The sequence below is a fragment of the Oryzias latipes genome, chromosome 21 (assembly GCF_002234675.1).
Source record: "Oryzias latipes chromosome 21, ASM223467v1".
Classification (NCBI taxonomy): Eukaryota; Metazoa; Chordata; class Actinopteri; order Beloniformes; family Adrianichthyidae; genus Oryzias; species Oryzias latipes.
The window spans coordinates 30949493-30969969 of record NC_019879.2 but is presented as its reverse complement, the minus strand read 5'-3'; the positions used below and the strand labels follow the sequence as shown (position 1 = coordinate 30969969).

Genomic DNA, 20477 nt, shown 5'->3' with positions numbered 1-20477 from the left:
AGCCACAGGCGATTGGAATTCTCTCGTCTTGGACTGGAACTTGTAAAGCAGCCAATAAGGCCTCAGGTGGAGAAAAGAGGCGGGGTGACCTTCTGCAGAACCGCCAACGATCCGTCTGTCTGTACAGCAGCAAATCCACACATGGACGACTGTTTTACCGAGAACCTGCAGACCACCAGAGTCCCCCTTTACAGCAGAGGGGGGCACTGGGGGCCGCATTCCTGCATGTTTTCCAACATACCCTGCTCTGGCATGTTCTGATTGGCTGGACACACCTGAGCCAGGTAATCAGCCATGCAGACACACTGGCCCTCGAGGCCTGGAATTGCCCACCCCTGCTTTACAGGAACATCCGACAGAAGTTTTTTGTGGAGCTGCGAGGACCAGAACGATGGCGGCAGAAACATGGCGGCCGTCCCGCAGAACGACCTCGGCTTCAGAGACGGCGACAGGAAGCAGCAGAAAGCGTCCGACGGGAGGAGTCTCAGCCTCCAGCTGCTGAACGCGTGAACGTAAAATACAAAACATTCCACTGTCATGCACCCACTTCAACAGACTCCCAGCATGCATTGCAGAAGCTCACCTCCATCGATGGGGGGCTTTGGATTGAAAACGAGACCTTTTCCGAAATCCACAGGTTTGGGATCTGCAAAAAACACAGAGACGCTGTTAATCCCATCATCCGGACAACTGTCATGATGTCACTTCATCGCCGTCATGTGACCGATGAGGTCACTTCATCACTTTTCAAGCTGATCACTGTAACCCTTGTGCTATCCTAGGCACTTTAACATTGGGAGGTGGGTCATCTAGACCCACTAGGCAGTGCTCTGAACCTTTTTTCTTCAATGGTTTGTGATCTTCACTGGTGTTCATGGATTACATGAAATCTTTCCACCTTTATCCACCTTTGTCATGGTAGGGAGAACACCTCAATGGAAGGGGGGGGGTCATAGGATAGTGCAAGGGTTACGTAATTAAATATATGTGATTTAAGTGTCTTTTTTTTTGTTTTATTTTCTGTTTTTTTAATCTATGCATGTTATTTTTGTAATGAGTTTGATAAATCTGTGTAAATTCTTTATTGCTTTGACTATAATAACTATAATAAATCAAATCAATGAGGTCACTTCATCGCCGTCATGTGACTTGACGATGGAAACCAAAGAGCAGGATGGTCTCTATTCAATCACAGCTTTTCCAGGTTTTCCGGATTCCTGACAGAAGCAGCGGTGGGGGGAGGGGGGCAGAAAAGACGCTCAAAACAGTTTCTAAGAAAAATATGACATTTATTATCTTCATATTCATCACAATGTATTTTCATATCAAGACCATGAAGCTCAACAAGCTCAATCACCACATTGGCGTTCTGAGGCGGACTGCAAGGCGGCGTGGGGGCTCACCCCCCCATTTTGGTTGAATCAGAGAGACTGAGTCTGCGGCGCCCGGAGAAGATGGAATATTTGGGCAGCCCAAAAATGTTACTGTGGCAAAAAGAAACCAAAAGCACTTTATGGAGAAAAAGGGAGATGATGTGAAGATAAGAGAGCAAAAGCTCATTTAGTGCAGGTGGAACGAGAGACGGAGCTCATTTCCTCTGACGGATACCATCTTTCATTTAGGAGACGCCATCTTCATATTCCACCAACTTCTGATGCTCCTCAGGCGCAGATGAAACTTTTAAAGGACGCCTTTATGAGCCGAATATTTCCAATAAAACTATTTAATCAACGTTTAGAAAAGACTTTAGAAAATCTGAATCCACCAAAGGTTGGATGTTTTTGTCTGTGTGGATCATTTCAGAGCAGGACAGAAAAATCTGCAGAACGCTTCCATGAACAACAGAAAGCCGAGGCTCAAACTGAAGATTGTCCAGAGTCAGAACCAAGAAAACTAGAAACGGACCTGAAGTTCAGCATCACCAGCTGTGACAGTCAGTGGAATCTGTGTGAATCAAACCAACGACCATCCTAAACCTTTATCACAAACAGAAGGGAAGGGGGCTGAACCCCCCCAATGATCCGGCCTCAAAGCCCCACGGCCACGAGCGACGGGGGAAATAACGTTTTTTGGTTCAGGCGGGGTTCTTTGGTTGACCTGGTGAGGGGAAGGGGGGCGGAGTCCTCACTCTGAAAACGTGTCACGAGGAAAGGCGAGGTAACGATGTGGTGTGAGCGCTGGAACGGCTCTGCGGGCCTTTGGGAACCCGATTGGTTCCATTAACTAATTAGAAATATTAAAGGACTTCAAAGCGGTCTGTGGCGGGGGGGGGGGGGGGGGGGGGGGGGGGGGGCTGATTTAAAGGCTCTCCATCAGACATTTTCCAAATCTTGCAAAAAATTTGATGGAGTGAGAAGGAAGATGGAAAAGTGCACGTGTAGCACAACACAAATCCAGCCGCGTGTCACCGCTGTATTTACTGCCAGGCCGCATTGATCGGGTTGTAGGGGGGTGGGGGGCGCAGGAATGAGTCATAAAAGGTGTAAATCATCACAAGTCAATTGAAATGGGAGGGAGACGCGCAGGGGGGGGGGGGGGGGGGGGGGGCAGAAATGATATGCAGGCAGAAAAGAAGTCCAAACTTGTTGATTGAGGCAGAAAGCAGCGTTTCCAGAAATGATGAAGGACGTGGATGTGAGGAGGAGGAGGATGAGAGGAGACAGATGTGAGGAGGAGAGGGATGAGAGGAGGAGAGGGATGAGAGGAGGAGAGGGATGAGAGGAGCAGAGGGATGAGAGGAGACGGATGAGAGGAGGAGAGGGATGAGAGGAGACGGATGAGAGGAGCAGAGGGATGAGAGGAGGAGAGGGATGAGAGGAGCAGAGGGATGAGAGGAGGAGAGGGATGAGAGGAGCAGAGGGATGAGAGGAGGAGAGGGATGAGAGGAGCAGAGGGATGAGAGGAGGAGAGGGATGAGAGGAGCAGAGGGATGAGAGGAGCAGAGGGATGAGAGGAGCAGAGGGATGAGAGGAGCAGAGGGATGAGAGGAGCAGAGGGATGAGAGGAGCAGAGGGATGAGAGGAGCAGAGGGATGAGAGGAGCAGAGGGATGAGAGGAGCAGAGGGATGAGAGGAGCAGAGGGATGAGAGGAGCAGAGGGATGAGAGGAGCAGAGGGATGAGGAGCAGTGTGATGGGAGAGCATCTAATGTGTGTTTGAATCCTGCTGAAAGCCTCCTTTCATGTGCTTCTGTGTTTGGGAGAACCTGCCCCCCCTCCACCTCCACTCCTCCTCCTCCCTCCTTCGCTCCGGCCCTCAGTGCTCCTCTGCCTCTCAGAATTACAGAACAATATCTATCTTTAGAAAGCTGCTTCTTTCATCCGGATCCATCTCTGGGCTCATTCTTTGGAGAAAAAGGGGGGTTTGCTTAATGGGCCCTTCTCCTCAGAGAGATCTAGCTCCGTCCATTCTGCCTCTCATCTTCTGTTTTCTCTCCTTTGTTTTCACTCCCAGGATTTGAAGCAGAGGAGCAGGAGCGGAGGGAAAGGCTCGGGGAATTAGACGTGAACTAAATGATGAGGAGCAGAAGATGGAGAGATGCAGCGGCAGAACATCTGTTCCTGCATCACCTGAACCACAAGAACAGCTGCTGAGGACCAGAACGTGACCTTCCAGAAGAACCACAACTCATGAGAACGGAAACACCAGCTTCTTTACATTTCAAAGTAAAAGCTTCAGATGTTCACGGTGACGCCCCCCAGACCACCGATGACGACGAAAGCTCATTTCAGACAAAGTGAAGACGTGACGCTCCTGAGCGTGACGGCGGAGGTTCTGAGCGAGAACAGAGGTGGAAGCTGGATGTGGAGCCAGAACACCGTCACCTTCACCGACGGAGCCCCCCCAGATGTGGGACTCAGCACCTCTACCCCCCCAGCAGACGTGGTCCAGATCCCAGCTTTCATCTCCGTTCCCGTCTGAGACCCCCACCCTCTGAACGGCGTTTCTGTCCTGGACGTGTGACCACAGCTTAAGGTGGGCCGCCAGAAGAACGGCTTCTCCTCTATTGTCTTCGTTACCGCGGTAACGAGTTCCCTCCAGAAGGTTTTTTTAGTCAGACGCTCTGATGAAGGCAGTCACATGATCGCGTGTTTTTTGCATGTTTGGTCTGAGTTCTTGGATGACAGTAAACCTGTAAACGTTCCTCCGTCATAAAACTGTAAACTGAGACACAAACGTCCTGGTTTCACGGAGGACGGCAGAGTCCAACCATGATCTGTACTTTGAACATGAACCGACAGGCAGAGCATCCAGGCAGCAAACGGTAGAAACAGCATCCATTCTCGTGTTGCTCAAAGGCACTACATCAACCAGGGGGCAGGGGGTGGGGGTCATTCTTTAAAGCACATAGAAAAGTCACATCCACAAAGAAACAGGCTCAGGATAACAGGAGGCTGGAAAAGTTCCAAAGTGTTCGTGCATTTCCTGCAGGCGGGGGCTTCCGCCCAAAAAGCAGGCACCGCTCCATCAGCTGCACAGAACCACACCCAGCAGATCCGCTCCGGCGTTCAGAGGTCCTCCTCCGCTCCAGAGAGGGTTTCCCTCCTGGCTTCAGCTGTGGAGGCCCCCCCATGCAGACCCTTCACAGCAAAGAGCAGACAGCGGATAAAAACCGCTCAGCAGCGGGAGTCAAAGCTGTCTCCTTTCTCCAGAGTGAGCATGGGTTCTGTGTGTGGGCCCGGTCCAGAGTGAAGCTGGTTCTGGGTCACGTTCCAGTGGAGGTTCTGGTTCTGGAGGGAGCTCTCCTGGCCGTGGCCACACGGCTGCTGGCTGCTGTGGTACATCACCGAATGATGGTGGCCACCGCCGCTCTTCTGGGTCGCCCAGTGGAAGCGATGACAGCATAGAGCCATCGCCGCGGTTACGGTCGCCAACAGCAAGAGGGCGCCGCCTCCAGCCAACACATAGTACCAGAAGGCGGGGAGCGGCTGCATCATTACTGTGTCAACGGTGGGCTCCATCCCAGATATGGCACCCCCTGCAGGGCGGGAGGACACGTTACTGGTGGGCTCGGCGAGGGGCAAGGCAGGCATGCAGAGTGCAGCGGCGAGCCGGAAGCTGCTCACTACCCCCCCCCCCCCATCCAAGCTTTGCATTCCACTTTAGATGCTTTTTCTGTCTGTTTTCACCCCAACACGGACACTTCACCTGAAAACTACCGTCATCTCTGAACGAGCTGAACATGGCAGTAAAACGGTTCCTGGGACCACGTCGTCTACCCCCCCACAACCAAACGCCGTTTCTCCAACACTTTCACCATAAATGGAACATTTGATTTGTTTTTGTCGACTTTTTACCTGTCAAACTAAAAGACCTCCTCTGCGTGCTCCTGACAGAAACGCCAGATTTCTGGACTTCAATGTACAGAAAAGTCCAGACGGGTTCTAGTTCCTCTGTTGGTGTCGGGTTTCCGTCTGCAGCTACAGAACCTCACAAAGCAAACGTCCATGATGACGTTTCAGGACAACGTTCCCAAACGTTGCGGCTTCTTTTCTCCCCGGTGACTCAAGCCGACGTCTCGTCTTAGACTAAAGCCTCAGCCCCCGCCGTCCTTACGGGTGGATGCAGGCCGTCACGTCAGCAGGTCGGTCCAGCCTGACCCGCAGGAAGTGTCAGATTTTTCCTTTCTTCTGCCCCCCCCAAATCCTGCAGACTGTAAGGAGCCCGTTAGTGCTGTGCACGTGATACGTGCACGCTCCCTGCTGCAGCCTGACTGTTAGAAATGAGGACATTAGCCAATCAGAGTGTAGTTTGTGTGGACGTCCCATGAGCACTTACGGATCACGTGCACACCACGTGCGTGCGGCTTTTGTGCGGTCGGGAAGGAGACAGAACTGACACCTCACTAAGGACGCCGTACGACAGCAACACCCGTACGTCACAAGCGTGTGTAACCTCCATCATCCTTATGAATACTTCACCATACCCCCCCCCCCAACGACCATCCACAGCCCCCCTTCACAGACCCCCCCCCTAAAATGAGGTGTTTCCATCAGGCTCCATGTTTTCTGTGAGTCTGAGCAGATCTGGGATGTTTGTGAGAATGAGGAAGACTAGCATGTTGCTGTTCACATGATGGAAGGCGTGTTGGCCCGTGTAGAAGGCGTGTTTGTCTGTGTGGGAAATGAAAGCTTGAAAAGCCGTCACGCCTAGCTGCAGCCGTCCTCACTGACGCACAATCCCGGTTTTCGTCGCCTGACGGATGCAAACGGCACAAGCGTGAAGCTGCACGACGACCACAAAGGTCCATGCCATGCGCCCGATCGCAGGAAACAAACCCCCCACTCTCTGAGGACCCGGGGGGGGTATAAAGGTCGGTGCAGCCTTTTCTTTGGGACGAGATCACGCTGAGTGAGGGAAACAACCGAGTTGCAGGGAGGATAAAAGAGAAGGAATGAATGGAGGGAAATAGAGAGAAATGGGGGGGGGGGGGGTTAATCCCGCCATGATATCTTTAATCCTGCATTAAAGGGTTCGTCTGAAACTTCAATACTCTGTCAACTCGCTGTGCACCAATCCCACTGAGAGAGAGGCTGTGGAGGAAGACGAGGAGAGAATGAGGAGGAGGAAGAGGAGGAGGAAGAGGAGGAGGAGGAGGAGGAGGAGGAACCGGCTGATGAAGAGAAGCTGAAGACGAGGAAATGAAAAGTGCAGAGAAAGATGCAGAAGCTGAGGGGAAGCAGCCGACTTCATTTAGGCTTTTTGAAAGTTCAGACGAGCTTCTTAAAGAGTTTAAATTGGCTTTGATTGTAAAGCTGCTCAATGCCCCCCCCCCCCCCCCGTGGATTAAAGACAGATCACTTCAGGGATGGGGGGGGGGGCGCAGCGTTTTTAAGCCTTTCCAGGAATAATTCTCTGCAGGAACGTTTCAGCAGAACTCTGACCCGTTCGGAGCGGCCTCTCCTCTCACGACGTTTCTCGTCCTCGTCTTTTCAGAACCAACACAAATGGTCCAAGCTGCAACCGGATGGAGGTGAACCGGGCCGTGCCAGGCTAAAGGGGGGACAAACTGGATTTGCAGTTTCCCTCCACTCACCATGAGGCATCACTCCAGTGCAGAAAGAACTCAGCGCCTCATGGCCTCGACGAATCCAAACCCAGAGGGACCTGAAAGCCCCCCTCCAGACAAAAGAAAGTTTGAGTGTCAGACCCCAACAACACAGAGTGTTGGGGTGGGGGGGGGGTTTCTGCCCCAGGGGCAGGAAGCTGGTCACGGGAACCTTTCTGAGCTGTGGTGTCGTGACAGATCGGTTTGGTTCCGACACGATGGTCTGTTGGGTCTGGATGTGAACATGACCGCAGCGGGACTTTACTGAAATGAGGAAGCAGTCTGAAGGTCAAAGGTCAAAGGAAACGCTAACAGATGCTTTTCCTCATTTCTGAACCTGATTTTTTTCTGGTTCTGCTGGCTTTTCCTCAGAACCTGCAGTCCGTTTGCTCTCACAAGCTCCAGGTAAGGAAAGCCAGAGGTTCTGGTCCAAACCCAGATCTGAACAGGGCAGATCATAGCCTAACCACTCTATTGCCCCCCTCCAGACTGAGCTGTCTGAAGAGGTGGGGGCTAATTGGAGGTCAGCGTTTCACGCAGACGGCATCAGGAACTTACTGGGTGGAAACAGGAACCAGAGGTGAAGGAAATGAGAGGAAGGAGGAGGAGAACAGCAGGACAGGAAGGAGAAAAGAAAAAGACATTTCCTGAATTAAAGGTAAAGAAAGAAGTTCTGGACTGAATCTCATTAAATTACAGGATATTTCAGCCTCAACAGGGTTTGATGTTCTTCATCATCCGACTCGTTTGTTTCCAAGGAACCGTTTAGGGAGGAAAGAGTTCATGCAGGGTTCAATATCTGAAGTAGGAAGAGGGAAAGTGGACGCCGGCGACACGCTCAGCACGCTGCAGCGGACACGCAAACGCCGCCGCTGCAGGAGGAAATCTGCAGTCGGTTTCCGTCATCCTTCCCCACGAGACGGAAGATCCCGACTGGATCAAGTCCAGAGAAATCCATGAAACTTTCAGCTTTTAATCTTAAGCATAAATGGGGATTTTCTTCACATGAAGTGGACGTCTCAGAGTGTCTGAAAACAGACACTGAGAAAAACCAGAACTGATTTGTTTAACATGACCACAAGGCGGGTTTTTCTTCTGGCTGTAGGTTTGGGTTGAAAGCCACATGCAGCAGCTCATCTGCAGGATTTCTGCTGAAGCAACAGCCGGCTCCGTGCAGAGACACACTGCTGCCTCCCCGATGCTGAGCGTCCTGCACCAACAAAGCTACAAATGCACACCAGCACGTCTGGATCTGAGGAACAAAATGCACCACCAGAAACTCCACGTTCTGCCGCACTGCAGCGCCGAGGATGGAGGCGGCTGAACGGGTCACTCAGCGCGGAGCTGCAGGCTCAGCAACAAGCAGGCAACAAACAAACAAACTGAGGCGACACTTACTGCTTATTTCAGGAGTCAAGGCAAAGAGAGGCTCTGAAAGAGACGGACAAAACAACACAACACGTCACCAGGAGGTACGACAGCATCACAAACTAACTTCTGCTTCGTCTGGGTGTAGCCCTTGTGCTATCCTAGGCACTTTAACATTGGGAGTTGGGTCATCTAGACCCACTAGACAGTGCTCTAAACCTTTTTTCTTCAATGATTTGTGATCTTCACTGGTGTCCATGGATTACATGAAATCTTTCCACCTTTATCCACCTTTGTCATGGTAGGGAGAACACATCAATGTAAGGGGGGGTCATCTAAGATAGCACAAGGGTTAAAGTTGCTTTGGTTTGGAAAACACTGTGAACGTTCATGGATAATAATCCTAATGTGCTGTAAAGGTTTGTTAACCATTGTTGGTCCTTCAGAACAGAAGATCATTCATGATAAAAGTTTCCAGATGTGATGTCAGAGATCCATGATCCTCCAGGTTTGAAGTTATTTCTACAAACTGAAGTGAAATTCAGACATTTGTCCTCTTTCTGTCTCATTTATCATCCTCTCTTTGTCTTGGCAGTCATTTCTAACGTTTCTGTCCTCCTAATCTCCCATAAACAGTCATAAAGATAAAAGAAAACTTGGCTGGAAGACGGGATGAAAGGAGGACAAACTGGGAAGAGAAAGGCGGAGGAGGTCTGCAGGAGATCAAAGGGTCACGAGGTTCTGCTGATGTGACAGAAACGGCAAAAATGACAAAACAGGAAAAAAAAGAAAGATGTGAAAAATGAAGGAGGAAGGAAGGAAATGACGGAACCAATAGAAGTAAAAAAAACATGTTCTTGGACGCCGTTTCCCCTTTTCTTCTCCAGATTGTGTCAGCACATGCACAGACTCACGTGCACACTGCTCCAGCTCGATGCTGTCACTCATGTGGATGTTGTCGATGCGGATGTGGCCTCTCGTCGGGTTCTCAAAGAAACCTTCAAACACCACCTGAACCGCAGGAGAACGACACGGAGGTGAAGAACGGAACCTCCCGGCTCTGAAGCTGCTGGCGGGCCTTCAGCCGCCTCACCTGATACTCTTTGGGGCTCTGGGGCAAGATGGTTCGGCCCTCCCTCCAGTGAGGCCCCTGGTCCCCTCTGAGCTCCCAGAGGAGGGTCTCGCCCAGGTCGCTGTCCCTCAGCAGGACCCTCAGGCTGCCCTGGGCCTCCCCCTGGAGCTGGTAGTGGAACTGCAGGCAGAGCGGGCCGCGCTCCGGCTCCACCTCGGGGCTCAGCAGCCGGGCCTTCTTCTGCTGGCTGTGGCCGCCGGCGTCCAGGTTCAGATAATTCCCTGAGAAATCTGGAGAGGAGGCAGAGAAGAAGAGGCAATGCTTTCTCTGAGTCTGAGTTCAGACCAAATCTTCTGTTTTTACAGACAAGAAACTCAGAAAATCTGACTTTTAGAAAAATAGGTTTGAATTTTACTTAATAATTCTGAATTAAGCACAATTCTGATGAAAACTTCATAATTAATTAAGGTATTGATCAATTCTAAATTCAAATAGTTGTTTTAAAAAAGGTTCCTGTATTATTGACTTTAATTCATATTTTTTTAAAATTGGGCTTTTTCAATCATGTATCTTTGAAATGTTAGATTGTTTTAAATTCCACACATTGTATACGTGGACGATACACATGGAACAGCTCAGAGAGATACAGACGTGCCAGACCATTCACACATTTAAAAACCAAAAGTAAAATCTCAAAGTGATCCTGATAGACACAGGCAGCCAGTGAGGAGAGCGTAACAGAGCAGTGATACGCTCACACCGTCTGCTCCCCCTTAACAGGCGGGCCGCTGAATTCTGAACCAGCTGGAGACGGCGAGCAGAGACGGTCAATACCACTGTAGAGAGTTCCAGTAGTCCAGTCTGGAGAAGATCACAGAATGGATATCTTCTTCCACAGCATGAGGAGGAAGGTATGGCTTAGCTTTGCTGATTAGCCCCAAGTGATAAAAACTAGACTGGACCACAGCACTGACCTGCCTGTCAAGGTTTACCCAAGATTCCATCTGAAGGGTCCACACATCATAGTGACCCACTGTTCAAGTCTTTTTCTGCCGTTCATGGACATTATTTCTTTTCTTTTCCAACTGCAGGGTTTTTCTGCAACACAACAAATTCTTCCCCCCACGCGGGGAAACTCGTTGAAACTTTTATTTGCCATAACTTCAGGATAGTTCTAGCACAGCTCTACAACAATTTAATGTTTTTGCTTAAAGAAATTTCAGCTTCTTCTGCAAATATACATGCAGCTCCACAATAATAGCAACAGTCGGAGGTGTTTCTGCAGAAGATGCCATTTATCTAGTTACACATATTTCCAAACACGCTCTGGTGATAAATATCTAGCCGCTGTAAAATCTTTCTGCACATGAAACCACAAACAGTTTCTGAGAGCTGCACGCATTTGTCTCATTAATGGCTTTACTGCATCTTCCAGGCTGTGATGCAGGCAGAACCACCATCATTCTGTGGCCAAACCACAAACAGGAGAACCTTTCCGTCATGAGGGGACGGACGTCCAGAACCCTCCTGTGAGAGCGCCTCTGCTTCTCTGAATGCAACTCCATGCTTGTTCGTAGCCTTTGTCTGGACTTGGAGGACTGGAAGACGGATGGACGGGTTAGAGAGCAGCTGAGGAATGGATGTGAAGAAAAAGAAGAAAACAGGAGGAGGATCGTGTTGTTTTCACCACATGACCAGCCCATAATCACCCTGCTGCTGTTTTTGTGCTTAGTTGTTTCTGCAGCAGCTTCACTGAAGACCAACAGCCTGAGCGCCTCAGCGGCAGGACGTCTGGAGGATTCTGGACGGCAGGATGCTCGCTGAACACATCTGAACGGAGGTGAAGCCCCCCCCCGCAGGCCCCGAAAATAACAGTAACCCAAATAAGAGCTGCTCATTAAACACTCAGAGGAAAGTTGCAGTGTGGTTCCGAGGTTCTGCGTTTGATCTCAGCCGACGTACAAAGGGAGGGAATTAATTAACAAGTCTCCGCGGGGGGGGAGGCAGATTGTCTCTGAGGGAGGAACACGTATGTGTGTGTGTGTGCTTTTCTGCATGCGTGTTCAGGACACGGTTCTGGACAGACTTTAGATTCACTGATTCATTAGTTTTAGCAGGTGCTGCTTTTGAGTTACTGAAGTAACTAAAGTCACGTTCCTCTGTTTGCAGCGACTTCAGGTCCTCAGAAATGCTCATCTGTAACCTTTCAGCACATAACAGCCACCGCTGTGAGGGATCGCTGTCTGCAGAAATCCCCACAGAGTGAAGAACTCCAGCCTCGGCATATCTGAGATCAAAAGATTAATTTATGAGCTGTGTTTCGCCGGCTTTTCTCTTTTAAAAAGCCTAAAAAGGCTCTTAATGACAAAAACTGGGGATTTGATTTGCATCCGGAGACGGCTGGCAGACGGGGCGCCGGGCTAATGTTGCTGCAGAACAGGACTTAATGTCATGTTGCTGTCAAACAGAGACGCTGCTGAGTCAATTTCACAAAGTCACAGCATCACACACACACACACAGGGCAGCGTTTGCACACCAACATGCGCTCACTCACACAGTCGGTGTAAAGCTCACGCCGCAGCTCTGTCAGCTCGTGAAGGAGCTGCTCGGCCAACCACAAACCGGATGATTCCAACAGATACCAGGAAAAAACCCGCCGGACGGCAAGGTCGTGTGTGTTTCTGGGCACAAAATAACCCACACTTGTGGAGTGTTGTGCACCTCGACTTGTGGAGTGTGTAGCCTGGGGGAGGGATGGAGAGCGAACGCCGCAGAAGTCATCATGTGACTTATCTGAGCGCTCGGGGCTCCATGCAGGAGCCTTTCAGTGTGTTTGAGAGGCAGCCACAGAGGAGGGAGCGGTAAGCGTGACTGATAAAACTGTCTCTGTGCTTTCACGTTAGAGATGGACAGATGTGAAGGAGCCGGCAGCGCTGATGGACACCAAGGGGAGGTCAGGGATGGAAAACGCAGGACGACGGCAAAGAAGGGGGAACGAACGGGAAGAGAGGAGTTTGTGATGAAAAACAGCAAAATGCTAAAAACACAAACAAGAAGAGGAAAAAAGCAAAATCCTAACAAGAGAGAAAAGAGAAAGTTGTGGATTACAGCTGCAAAAGGAGCCCTGACTTCCAGCAGATGAAGGTGAAATCCTTGCATCATGGTTGCTTCCGGTGGATCGTCTCACTGCTGGGACGCTCCACCTCAGGACCACTGCTTGGTTCTTAATTAGCTCCAGCGTGGAGGAGCTTTATTTTCCATGAAAAAGCAGACACGGAGGATGTCCAGAAAGACAGATGTGTTTCAGATCAGCACTGCTTCTTTTCTTATTGTTTTTTTTAACTCGATAAATAGACCCCGCCCACAAATCCTCCTAAAGCCTGCTGATGAGGAACACATCGGAGCTGCGGGTCAGTGTGGTATTGGTGGATGAATCAGGAAATAAAGACCAGAGAGCGACGATGAAATGCCAGAATAATAAGTCATAGTAACCCTAAGGTCAATAATTTGGTTTTAAAATCAAGAAAATATCATTTTTACATGTAGAAGCAGACGCTGATGTTCCTTCTGTCTTCTTATTTCTACAATGAAACTAAAACCAACTTGATGAAAGATGAAGATTCATTTTGTTTAGTCTAGTTTCTGCTGCTTTTTAGGAGGAAATATTTAACAGCTTTATCTGAAAAAGCCAACAATATTATGGCTACATTCACCTCAGTGCATTACATGGTAAATGCAATTTCACATCACCATTCATCCTCTAAATGTATTTAGCTTGTTTAAAGCCTGTGATTCAACACTGCTCTTCATTGAATGCTAAGCAGAACAGAGCCGACCTGCAGAACCTGAACTCACAGGGACCCTGATCCAACCAGAAGGAGCTGCAGTTCCAGAGGAAAATGCAGGATTGAATGCTGTACTGCTGAATGGAAATGACACTTAAAGGGTCATAATTAGCAAAAAAATACATTTAAAATAAAGAAATGATCAACCCTGTGACCATAAGTGGTTGGGATAGGCTCCAGCAGCCCCGTGACCACGAAAGGGAACAAACGGAAGAAGAAAATGGAAGATGGAAGAAATGATCAAAATTGACCATAAATAAAGTGAAAACAGCACAATAACAAAAAATATATTTTTGTGAAAAAGGCCAAAGCCGGGTATCGAACCAGCGAGCTTCTGCACCAAGGATTCCCCATTTATTTCAATGGAGGCAGAAATCCTGGAATATCTGGAAAAGTTCTAGGATTTGAAGGACCAAAAGTCACAGCTGGAAAAAGATGAACGAGATGAACATTTGAATAGTGGAATGGATGAAATAGATGAAACACAGTAGGAGGAGTTAAGCTGCAAAACATGGAGGAAGATACTAGAATAAAGAAAGAGAAACAGGAAAACTATGATTGAATACTTTATAACATTCAACCAATTAGGCCTCACGACAGAACGTTGATTCAAACAGACAGACTAACCCGAATGAGAAGAACACTATCTAGATTTCTGGGGTTGGCAAAAAGGTTCCTGCTAATAATTTAGCACTTTCCAACAGGCCTGCACCTTAAAGAAGTGCACGTCAGATTTCAAACTGTTAACTGTTTTCCTTCCATGATACCTCCTGAATTTGTAAGCCAGAGTCAAAAGTGCGAACGATGTTGTGAGTTCATCTTCTGTCAGGATTCAAACACAACATTTACACTGATCTGTTCATGTTATACTTTCTTATGTTCGCTAACCACACCCTGCTAGTCACTTTGACCCCAACATTTGGATTGTTTTGGTGCTGCCAGTGCTCTGGTGCTGTTCTAGGCCACACAACCCCTGGCCTACCTGCAGTGGGGCAACATGGTGAAGCAGAAAGGTCTGAGGTTCGGTTCCTGCCTTGCCTTTGACCACATCGGCTCATGTAGTCAAAGTTTGGTGCCTGGATGAGCGAATGGGACTTGTGATTGGGAAGTAGTTTGGGCCTTCATCTCAGAATCAGAATCAGAATTCCTTTATTGTCATATGCACAGCTTACACCGACATACGAAATGATCTTATCTATATATCTAAATGGGATGGTATGGGCCACTCCAGGCCTCTGGGACCGTATTCCTGCATGTTTTCCAACATGCGCTGCTCTGGCATGTTCTGATTGGCTGAACACACCTGAACCAGGTAATCAGTGATTAGTGGGGCTTGGAAATCTGGAAATCTGACAGACACACCAGTGCTCGAGTTACCCATCCTGTATGCGCTACGTCACGCCACTCTCCCTTGGACTAGAGGAGCATTTTGTTGTGAAATTATAAATGAGCTGTTTAATCAGACCTTTCAAAAGGAAAAAGCAGAAAAAAGAGTCCAAATATTACGACAAAGGTATTTAACCTGGCATGCAGCCAATGATGAGCATCTGCTGGAAAATCTGGGCCAACAAGACAATTCTTGAAATGCATTAAAACTATTAGTTACACAAGAAAATCTGTGACGAAACCATATGGACTTGAATTGACAGCAAAGCGATTTCATAGGGATGCACGGTGGTGCAGTGGTCACAGCAAGAAGGCCCTCGGTTCAAGTCCCAGCTGTGGGACCTTTCTGTGTGGAGTTTGCATGTTCTCCCCGTGCATGTGTGGGTTTTCTCCGGCTTCCTCCCACCGTCCAAAACCTTGCTTCATAGATTAACTGGTTACTCTAAATGTTCCGTGACCCTTGTTCTATCCTAGGCACTTTAACATTGGGAGTTGGGTCATCTAGACCCACTAGACAGAGCTCTGAACCTTTTTTCTTCAATGATTTATGATCTTCACTGGTGTCCATGGATTACATGAAATCTTTCCACCTTTGTCATGGTAGGGAGAACACGTCAATGGAAGAGGGGGGGGGGTCATAGGATAGCACAAGGGTTAGGTGTGAATATGAGAGTGCATGGGTGTGTGATTATGGCCCTGCAACAGACTGGAGACCTGTCTGTGTTAGCAGTGAGCATTGGTGTCTCTGGGAAAGCTGTGCGATTATTGCTCTTACTGTCCGACCCCAGGGCCAGGTCCTGCCTCGTTCCATGCGTGCTGTGACCAGGTGAGCTGTGGACGGCCGTGTGCAGGGACCAGCTCGCTCCTGAGTGAGGATCCGCCGACCAGCCGCACAGGCTCTGCTCGAAGTCGCACACAGCTGACAATGACGGGGTTGTGGCTACAGGCAGAGAGAAACGAGGCACATGTCAGGACCGTCACGGATGATGGATCCACAGATGAGACTCTGCTGAGACGACAACAGTCGTGTGGGATTATTATTTCCTTTAGTTTTTGCTCTTTCTTCTGTGACATAGACATGGGATAGAAATATCAAAATGGGAAGCAAATGTTTAAAATGAAGCTGCCATCAATCCCACTGAGACAACTCGCCTGACAGTCCGTTGACCCGTAGCTGTGAAATCAAATTCCCAGTGTGTGTCTGAGTGTGTACAAGGAGGCAAGATACTCTGGCAGCCAGAGCTTATTTTCCTTCAAACTGAGCTTCCTGTGGGACTCGAAGGCAACATCCTTCAATGTCCCGAGGCCCTGAGGTGCACAGTGACATCATGACATTGACCTTGGCGGCGCTAGAGTGTATGGCAGGAATCGATGGATGTGTTCTGCTAGTAGATTTGTGTTTATCAGAGTGGAAATGGTTCAAGCGAGGAGCCTTGAAATCAGTGTTTACGTCTGTCTTACCAGATCTCCATGCAGGGGTGGTGCGCTCCACCCTCGGAGAGGTGGGGGTCGCCGTGTCAGGTAGGGTGGTGGTTTCTGTCAGAGGAAGAAGTGATGCTTTTGTTCAGAACAAGACAGTAGGATGACACGGCAGCGGAAATATCACCATCATTAAAACTGGTTTGAAGCCAGACGCTCATATTACAAACATTTACCACTTTTGTTTTGGATGTTCTAGAACAGAGAAAGCTGCTCCGTAGAGTAATTAGGATTTTCAGGAAACATCATACTCCTTAGGCTGATCTCTCTGTATTCACAACGCCATTCCCAGCCTGTTTGTCTAAAAATACCAAGAACAACAAATCAAGGCTGTGTCCAGAATCCCTCACTGCTCCCTAACCGCCACAACATCCCTAGATTAGAACCGAATTCAGACACTCATTTTTTTAATATGACGCCATCTCTGTTCCAAAGTAAAAACCTAATAAATATGAACATTCTACAAAGACTTTGTATGAATTTACTGAGTTCTGATGATGAAAACCTGGATGATTTGTAAAAGAAAAGTTTAAAAATATTTCAAATGACAAATCCTTCATGTACAATCCATTGTATTCACCGATCTAGTGAGCATTGGTGCACAGCAGTTTTTAACAGAGACTTCTGGGAAATTTCCAGTGCACTGGATTTTGGAATTGTGGATTTGGACAGCCTGGAAAAACGTGAATGCCAGGTTTAGTTCACTATCTGGGGAGTGCAGAAAACTGGACAGAGCCCAAGTCTTCACTAAATGGAACTGAATCCATGTACAGTTGACCAAAGCCCCACAGGGGAAAATCTTACAAGCTTTTTTCTTGGTTCAGAAATAAGGCACTGTAAGTGTTAAATCAATAATAAGATATTTATATTTTAAATTTGACCTTAGAGACCCGCTCACATGAAAATTGTCTTCGAACATGTTGATTTTTCTGATGATGAACTATTTTAATACAATTAAATGTATATGAACATTCTTACTGCAGTGGTATTTTCCATTTTTTCCACATAGAGCACAAACACATCTAAATCCATTTGAACCAAAATGACTGTGAATCCACATTTATAGACTAGAAATCTCGTCTGCAGATGGTCTGGAGCGTCCTGTCCACTCCTATCAAAAAACGTGCCGGACGCGTCCGCGCTTTCATCGCAGGCTAATGAAAAAAAAACCTCAAACTCTGCTCCTTTTTGCTTCCAACTGTCCCTTAATATCGGATGAAATTTCTGGATTTCTGTGGACCACAGTGTTCCAGACAAACATTAGCAAAGTGCTGCTTCTTCTCAGGACAAATGTTCTCCACCATATTCATCACGCAGTCTTTCATAAATTCCCCATCGGTAAAAGGTTTGCTGAGCTCTGCAATCAGAGTTTCTACCTCGAGGCTCGCTTTTGTGACGTTTTCTCTTGACTCACGAGTTCTGGTGAAAAACGCTGCCATGCCGTAAAACACTTTCCAGTTGCTTCATTTTTTCGTACCGTTTTCCGTCCATTTAGTTCGTCAAAGTTAGCATGTCTGGTCTGGTGATGCCTTTTGATAATAAACTCCTGAAAAGCAGCCAACGTCTCTTGGCATATTAGGCAGACACACTTGTTTCATCTTTCAGAAAAAGAAATATTTCCCCTGGTCCCGAAAGCGGCAGCCCTCATTTTCAGCCAATCAAAATCGAGCAATCGTACACACAGTTCTCAGAGTGTCCGGGGCCGCAGATGATTGATTTTATGACATTAACTCACGGACCGGTGAAAATTTGGAGCTGGACTTTGGACACGCCAGCTATTGGGATTTAATTAATAATAGAATTTTTTTTATTTCAAACTAGACCATAACCCATACAAATAGAGGGAGGGGGGGTATCTCTTGATTATTTGGTCACCATCGGGTTTTCAGGGCTGCGACAGCCTTCGTGGGGGGGTTACAACAAAGATTTGATCCAATTTAGTAAAAAAGTTGTTTCATCTTAATGCAGCTGTGAAGATAAAAACCTCGGAGCGGAAAACGTGGATTTCTATTGTCCCAATTGTTTTCAGGACCGGATGATTTATCCAGCTTTTTAATTTATGTTAACCCTCAGAAATACCTCCATAAAGATTCAAATGCTTCCAAATGTCCTCATGAAAACAGACGTCCTCATAACAGAGGGAAAGCACCGCGGTCCCCACAAGCATAGAAAGACAAACATACATGAAAAGGTCCTGCGTGACGGTTTGGTTTGGCGTAACCCCTCCCACGAATTCCTGCTCGGACTCGAACGCTCTGAGCTGAAGCAGAGAAAGCCTCCAAACGCGCTTCCTCTGCTCTCAGCTCTAAAAACGCAAACATTAGGCGCTGTCATGTTAAACAGTGTGGTCAAAGAGACGTTCAGGGACAGCCGCCTGGACCTGTGTGTCAGTGTGTTACAGATCGATAAGAAAACCACACAAGCGTGCACAGGGGTGTTCCTCTGCGACTCCATTACATCCTGCTCCCATAAAAACCTTTTCTGTTGCTGCTGAAAATCTTTAAAGGCTTCAGGCGGAAATTCACAGCACAAACACAAGTGACAGCATTCATTAATGTTGAAATTAGAAGATCATTTTGGGCTGGTGTGGCAACCAAACCACAAACTTCTCTGTAAATTGATGTCAGGAGGTCGTTCTTTTCCTGCTTCTCTATTCTGCCTCATTTCTTCATCTTCCCTGTTCCTCTTTTTTTCATTATTTTCCAACAACATGTCTCAGCTCTGACCTGTAAAAACAGTCAGCACAGACGTTCCTGTTGAATCACACACATCCTGGAATAGAAGCTGCGTTGTTTTTCCTTCCTCATTGCTCCTTCTGCCGTCCCTCAGGTATATTTTCATTACCACGCGGCTCCTGTTTCTCTACGCCTCTAGCTTTGTTTTTCTCCCAGTAGAATCTGATTCTGATTCTTTCAGCTCCACTCTGTGCCACGACTCCATTGACTGCTATGTTATGTGGATTTGAACCCCCACCTCTGTAAGTGTGGGCCCACTGCTGATTCACCTCGTGCTCTGTTGGGTTTGATGTTTCCATGACTCAGCGAGCGAACCGTTAACCTTCACGTGTTTGCTGAAGTTGCTCAGCAGCATCCATCAGCATCCAGCAGCATCCAGCAGCATCCAGCAGCATTCAGCCGCATCCAGCAGCATCCAACAGCATCAGCAGCATTCAGCAGCATCCAGCAGCATCCAGCAGCATCCAACAGCATTCAGCAGCATTCAGCCGCATCCAGCAGCATCCATCAGCATCCAGCAGCATCCAGCAGCATTCAGCAGCATTCAGCCGCATCCAGCAGCATCCAGCAGCATCCAGCAGCATCCATCAGCATCCAGCAGCATCCAGCAGCATCCAACACCATTCAGCGGCATCCAACAGGCATCCATCAGCATCCAGCGGCACTCAGCAGCATCCAGCGGCACTCAGTAGCATTCAGCACCATCCATCAGCATCCATCAGCATCCATCAGCATCAGCAGCACTCAGCGGCACTCAGCAGCACTCAGCAGCATCCAGCAGCATCCAGCAGCATCCATCAGCATCCAGCAGCATCCAGCCGCATCCAGCAGCATCCATCAGCATCAGCAGCATCCAGCAGCATCCAGCAGCATTCAGCAGCATTCAGCCGCATCCAGCAGCATCCAACAGCATCAGCAGCATTCAGCAGCATCCAGCAGCATCCAGCAGCATCCAGCAGCATCCAACAGCATTCAGCAGCATTCAGCCGCATCCAGCAGCATCCATCAGCATCAGCAGCATCCAGCAGCATCCAGCAGCATCCATCAGCATCAGCAGCATCAAGCAGCATCCAGCAGCATCCATCAGCATCCAGCAGCATCCATCAGCATCCAGCAGCATCCAGCAGCATTCAGCAGCATTCAGCCGCATCCAGCAGCATCCATCAGCATCAGCAGCATCCAGCAGCATCCAGCAGCATCCATCAGCATCCAGCAGCATCCAGCAGCATCCAACACCATTCAGCGGCATCCAACAGGCATCCATCAGCATCCAGCGGCACTCAGCAGCATCCAGCGGCACTCAGTAGCATTCAGCAGCATCCATCAGCATCCATCAGCATCCATCAGCATCAGCAGCACTCAGCGGCACTCGGCAGCATCCAGCAGCATCCAGCAGCATCCAGCAGAATCCATCAGCATCCAGCAGCATCCAGCGGCACTCAGCAGCACTCAGCAGCATCCAGCAGCATCCAACAGCATTCAGCAGCATTCAGCCGCATCCAGCAGCATCCATCAGCATCAGCAGCATCCAGCAGCATCCAGCA

The 20477-nt window shown here is 48.6% G+C and overlaps 1 protein-coding gene and 1 long non-coding RNA gene across 4 annotated transcripts in view; one reads left to right on the top strand and one right to left on the bottom strand.

The window, feature by feature from the left end:
• The window catches only part of LOC101172397 (neuropilin-2), a 91865-nt gene that overhangs the window by 2683 nt on the left and 68705 nt on the right, over positions 1-20477 (bottom strand). The window contains exons 12-17 of one of the 3 annotated variants that reach the window (XM_011473641.3): positions 16181-16255; positions 15495-15659; positions 9509-9777; positions 9330-9426; positions 8446-8478; positions 584-646 (exon numbers count right to left, since the gene is read on the bottom strand). In XM_011473641.3, coding sequence (XP_011471943.1) covers positions 584-646; positions 8446-8478; positions 9330-9426; positions 9509-9777; positions 15495-15659; positions 16181-16255 — 702 coding nt within the window. Of the gene's footprint in view, positions 1-583; positions 647-3042; positions 4978-8445; positions 8479-9329; positions 9427-9508; positions 9778-15494; positions 15660-16180; positions 16256-20477 lie in introns of those variants that run through there. The other 2 variants (XM_023950505.1, XM_011473642.3) reach the window with 2 other exon arrangements.
• On the top strand, positions 9785-13516 carry LOC110014889. The gene is made up of 4 exons (XR_002872445.1): positions 9785-10398; positions 10923-11104; positions 11220-11327; positions 12392-13516. It is a non-coding gene; the product is annotated as an uncharacterized LOC110014889 (long non-coding RNA).